The 5,578-nt window shown below is 66.6% G+C and overlaps 1 protein-coding gene across 1 annotated transcript in view; it reads right to left on the bottom strand.

The window, feature by feature from the left end:
- Window positions 1–2,390: 2,390 nt before the first annotated feature.
- Window positions 2,391–5,578, bottom strand: part of MCM2 (minichromosome maintenance complex component 2) — a gene marked incomplete in the record, with an annotated part of 13,383 nt that continues 10,195 nt past the window's right edge. Inside the window, 8 exon segments of the mRNA XM_027768821.1 lie at window positions 2,391–2,953; window positions 3,372–3,527; window positions 3,580–3,762; window positions 4,094–4,265; window positions 4,267–4,343; window positions 4,676–4,788; window positions 4,865–4,991; window positions 5,066–5,316. Of these exon segments, the coding sequence (XP_027624622.1) occupies window positions 2,843–2,953; window positions 3,372–3,527; window positions 3,580–3,762; window positions 4,094–4,265; window positions 4,267–4,343; window positions 4,676–4,788; window positions 4,865–4,991; window positions 5,066–5,316 (1,190 nt within the window).

Raw genomic sequence — 5,578 nt, 5'->3', positions numbered from 1 at the left:
AACCCGCGGCCAATCAGCTCCGGGGCTTCGGGGGCGGGGCCGCACCGCCCACCCCACGGGCCTCGCACCTAGCGCGCTGCTGCGCTGGCCCCGCAGGGTGCCCGGGCCACGTCCCCTTGGGCTGCGCCGGGTGGGCACGGCTTCGTGGCACCGGGGCTGCGCGCGCCTGGAAGCCAAGGGGCACGACCAGCTCAGGCCCTAGGCGCGGGCACGGAGGCGGTGTGGCCCGGCCTCATCTAACAGCCCTGAGGCCTGGGCGGCTCGGCACCCTCCAGGTGCCCTCTGCTAAACGGTGCCAGGTCACGGGGCAGTGTCGGCATCTCCACCCCGGGCCGTGACCGCGGCGGGAATGAAAAGGCACAGCGAAAGTCAGCACACACCTGGTCCCAAGACCCCCATAGGAGGTAGGGGCCGGAGGGAGCAGCAGCCTCCCACCTGCCTTTGCAAAGCAGGAGCCTTAGGCACCCGCAGCGGGCAGGGCAGCGGTTGGTATTAGAGCTGGGGCCTGGGAGAGGGCGTTCCAGGGAGGAGCGGAGAAGCCCCTGTCCCATATCCCTGCAGCCCAGACATCCGCCACACACCCTGCTGAAGCTCTGCCCCAGACCGCGTCAGCAAAGCTGGAAAGTAACAGGTCCCCTGCGCAGGGCTTCCTCACACGGAACTGGTCCCTGGCCGTCACTGCGTGATCTGACTTCCCGGCTGACCTCTAGGCCAAGGAATGGACGCTCCTTCGCCGCCCTGATGGGGCGCCCACGTCGCCCTTGGGTCACCTCTCTGCCCTCCACTGCCAGCCTCCTGCTCAGACCAGGGGCCCGACTACAACTGCAAACCATGTCCTCTGGCCCCGGTCTAATTCAACTTTCTCTCACTGGGACATGCACAGCAGGCCCCTCACCGCGGCCCCTCCCCCAGCCCTGCTTGTCGGCTTAGACACAGGCCTTCACTGGACCAGGTGCGTGGCCCCCAGGACCCCAGCACAACACACACTCACCCTTGCCACCACGGCTGGGCCCTGGCCTCAGCTCGTCCCACCACTCTCAGCTCCAGTCCCCCGGACTCAGCTTTTAGCCCCACCACCCTCTGCTCGTGTCCCCACCCACCCTACACCCACCCTGGGCTCCAGCCCCCAGGACTCAGCCCCAGCTGCACTGGTTCTTCTCGGCTCCACCAGCCCCCACTCTCCCTTCATTTTAATTTGCCCGCTGGAGGGACAGAGGGGAGGTGGGAAAGCACCCTTGGGGGTGACCACGCAGCAGTCCCTTCGTCTCTCCCTGCTTCTCAGCACGCACCCGGGCTTGGCATGACTTCAGGCTGCTCAGATCCTGAACTGCATGGTCGACCCCGGGACCCCGCCTGCCTTACAGGCTGGCCACCTGTACATGCCACCCGCTCAGGAACCCTGTCCCTCCAGTTTCCCTGTTCACCCTCTCCACCCCACTGCTGGCGATGGCCGAGCCCCCAAGGTCAGGGTGGGGGGCTCCCCAAGGGCGGCGACCTTGTCTGATATGCTCACCTGTGGGGTGCTACACCTTAGATGGGACTTGTTGAAGACACTGAATGAGGATGTACTAGCCTTAGCAGGTGTCTGTGGAGCCTTCATGTGAAAGATGACTTTTGGAAGGTTCTGGAAGGGCAAACGTGGACAGACACAGAAACACTGGCCACGCCTAAGGTAAGAGCCCTGAGCACAGCAGGTCTTGGCAGTGCAGGGCGCACAGGCAAGGGCTTGGCCCGGGAGTCTGGGAGGCGCAGGGAGACACAGGCTGTTTCTAGGATGGCTTGAACGCACAAGGCCCGGCTGCGCAGGCCTGGGATCCCGGCCAGCCTGCGTGCAGCAGTGACAGGCCACGCGCAGGGCCGGATCCCATGGGGCCGCCGGCAGTTTGAAAACCACGAGGCCCATGTGCACACGTGCCCATACACCCTGATGGGCCGAAGCAGCGGAGGGCAGTGTGGGTGTGCCCGCTGGGGTTCCTTCTGTAAGCACACGCACCCTCTGGCAATGAAAACAAAACCGCCTCCTCCCCCTCCTTCCTCCCCCCAATCCCCTCTCCAAAGGACAAACCAATTGAGGGTTCCTCACAGTCCCTCCTGGTCCCAAGCCCTCAGTATCTCTGGGTAGAGACCAGGAGGGAGGTGGTGGGCCATGCTCCCATGTCTATCCCAGCAGTTTGGGGCCCACCAGCCTCGAGGCAGCAGCCCCAAGCCCCCCGGGCTCCCCACTGGCCTCTCTGCCTCCTTGTCCACGGACAGCAGGGCTATCCCGAGCAAGCCTCCAAGGGACCCCGGGCAGGAGACCCCGGGCAGGAGACCACGGGGCTTCAGAGAGGGCTGGCCCGGGTAGGGGGTAGGGCTGGCTCAGGCGGGACAGAGGCAGCTGAGATCCAGGCTTAGCGTTACTCCACTTTATTAAAAGTTTCGGCTATGAAAACTATACAAACAAGGAAGGGACAGCAAAGGCTGAGAGCGACCACACCTGACCCCTGGGGTCTGGACTGCAGCTGGCCTTCTAGGGCTCACGCAGCAGCCGGGCAGGGCAGGGCAGCCAGGACACTGCACTCACACCAGGTGGTGGCTGTCCTGACACCACGTAAGGACGCACGGTCCCCTCTGGCCAGGCGCTGTGGAGGGCCGTGCGGGCACGATGCCGGGTGCTGGGAGCCGCATTGTGAAGGCTGTGCCCGGCCAGAGGCCGACAGGTTGAGAGCGGCCAGGAAGAGGGGCCTAGGAGTCACTGCTGGGCAGTGGGGTGACCACGCGCCAGCCCGAGTCCACAGCAGCCGCGCCCCTCCCAGTACGCGGTTCTGGGGTCCACGCCAGGGTGGGCAGCACCGAGGGCCAGTCAGAACTGCTGCAGGATCACCTTCCGCTTCAGGTCACGGCTGAACTTGTTGGCCCTGAAGAGCTCGCTGTCGTAGAAGGCGGACAGCATGTGGATGTTTATCTGCCGGGCCTGTGAGAGCGGGTGGGTGAGCCCCGAGGGCAGTTACTGGGCCCCGAGGGCGGTTAGTGAGCCCTGAGGGTGGTCAGTGGGCCCCGAGGGTGGTCGGTGAGCCCCGAGGGCGGTTAGTGGGCCCCGAGGGCGGTTAGTGGGCCCCGAGGGTGGTTAGTGAGCCCTGAGGGTGGTCAGTGAGCCCTGGGGCAGATGGTGAGCCCCGAGGGCGGTTAGTGAGCCCCGAGGGCCAGGACCAGGCTGTGTGGGCCATGTGGATTCGCTGGGGCCCGGCTCCCGCTCTGAGAAGCGATGACGAGCAGGCCTTTCCCCGCAGCCTGCTGTTAAGAAACGAGTTCCCAAAGCTCCATGCGTGGCTGTCCCTCAAGCCCAGCAGGGACCCCGACTGAGCCCGCCCCTCGCCTCCCGCCCGGCGCACCTTGTCCACCAGGTCCTTCTCGGGCACTTCTATGGTGTCCTGCTGGGCCCCAAAGCGGTTGCGCTGGTACGCCACCTGCTCGGCCACCAGCTGCTTCAGTATGAAGAGCAGCAGCTCATTGTTGTCCCGACGGAAGGACAGGTAGCGGGCGAAAGTCTGCACAGGACGGGTGGTCAGCACGCCCCGCCCCCTGGCCCGCCCCGCCCACCTTGCGCATGCTGCGTGTGACGCTGAACTTCTGCGTGTCGATGAAGCTCTCCAGCATCACACGCATGGCCATGTTGACGTCGTCCTCCACCACGTAGTCCCGCAGGTGCATGCGCGCGTGGGCCTCCGCCATGCGGATCATGGACTCGATGTGCCGCACTGTGATGGGGATGCTGCCTGTCGCCTGCGGAGCAGCAAGGTCAGGGCTCCCGGCAGGGGCGCGGGGAGCTTGCCTTCCACAGGCCTGCCCGGCCGGCCCCGGCAGCTCACTCGAGGCCGAGGGCCGTCTTCAGGCCGCACCACTGTCACAGAACGGCACGACCAGCCGAGACTGGCGAGAACGGGGCTGCCGTCGACATGGCTGGGGGGCTGGGCGCATGGCTGTGGGCTTGGCCGACTGGCTCGGCACCCGCTCTGCAGCTCACGGCCACCAGGTGAGACGTGGGCCCCATGACAGCACTTACACCCGCAAGGGCACCCACGCCACGATCCGCCGGCCCCCGGAGCCCACGCACCATGGACTCCTTCCTCAGGTCGCTGTACATCCGGGCCACCTTGTCCTGGTCCACTTGGTTGAGCTTCGGGTGGACGTTCTCCTTGGCATAGATGATGTACTTCCTGAGGACCTCCTGGGGCAGCGGCTCCACGCCGGACGTGTTGGGCGGGGTGGGCTCTGGGCTGCTGCCGGGCCGGGCCCCCCTCCTCCTTGTTGCTGGGGTGGTGCCTGACATGGCTGCCAACCACGAAGCGGGCCAGCATTTCATCCTGTGAGCCACAAGGCAGCGGGTTGGTGACACGCGGGCAGCCACGAGGGGGTCTTTCCCCGGTGGCTCTCCCACTGTGTACTGCAGTCCGGTGCCTGGGGCACGCCCAGAAAGGACAGAGCCCTCACAGGCTCACCCCGGGAGGGGACAAGTGCAGGCATAAAGGGTGACTACAGAGGGACACCCCACGAAGGACCAGGGAGCTCAGACAAGGCCCGGTGACAGTCACCGTCAGACAGGGGCCGGCATTCTGGCAGAGGGAGGGAGGGTGGGGGCAGGCGGCCCAGGGCCTCAGCACAGCAGATGGGGCGGAGCAGGCCGGGCACCACCAACCTGGACTGGGTCCACGGTGTCCCGCACCACACACAGGATGTCGAAGCGGGAGATGATGGGTTCCGTGAGGTCCACATTCTCGGAGAAGGTCAGTGAGGGGTCGTAGCGCCCTCCTGGAACACACGGGCCTCCCAGTCAGAGCCCAGGCGGCTGCTCGAGCTTGGGGGCCTGCCCTGGGCGCCTGCGTACCTATGGGGTTGGCGGCGGCGACAACCGTGCAGCGCGCCTGCAGGGAGGTGACGATGCCGGCCTTCGAGATGGAGATGCTCTGCTGCTCCATGGCCTCGTGGATGCTGGTCCTGTCCTGGTCGTTCATCTGCCAGAGCGGCCGCCTCAGCACAGCCCCGCGCCCGGCCCCGGCCCCAGCCCCAGCCCCGGCCCCGGCCCCACCTTGTCAAACTCGTCGATCAGGCACACCCCGCGGTCGGCCAGCACCAGGGCCCCGGCCTCCAGGGTCCACTCCCGGCTGACCGGGTGCCGCTGCACATACGCTGTGAGGCCCACAGCCGACGCGCCCTGGCCGGTGGTGAAGATGGCGCGGCTGGACACCTTCTCGATGTACTTGAGGAACTGCGACTTGGCTGTGCCCGGGTCCCCGCATAGGAGCACGTTGATGTCACCGCGTACCCTGTGCTTCCCACCTGGGGGGAGGGGGGCCAGGCCGGAAGGGCCCGAAGGCTCTGTCCACGTGTGCACGAGTGCCAGACAACCAACGAGGGGACAGTCATGTGTGGGTGCAGGCACGCCACGGCCCACGGGCGGGATGCTGCAGGCCGGGAACAGCATGGTGAGCGTATCTGTGCGCGTCCCGCGATGCCAGGGGCTGGGGCTCGCACCCCTGGGCAGAGGGACCGGCCGATGGGCAGGGGGGACCGCAGCCTCGTCTGTGGCGGGCCCCCACCG

Source organism: Tupaia chinensis, unplaced genomic scaffold, assembly GCF_000334495.1.
Source record: "Tupaia chinensis unplaced genomic scaffold, TupChi_1.0 Scaffold147500_2, whole genome shotgun sequence".
Classification (NCBI taxonomy): Eukaryota; Metazoa; Chordata; class Mammalia; order Scandentia; family Tupaiidae; genus Tupaia; species Tupaia belangeri.
This window is presented reverse-complemented; position numbering and strand designations above follow the sequence as displayed.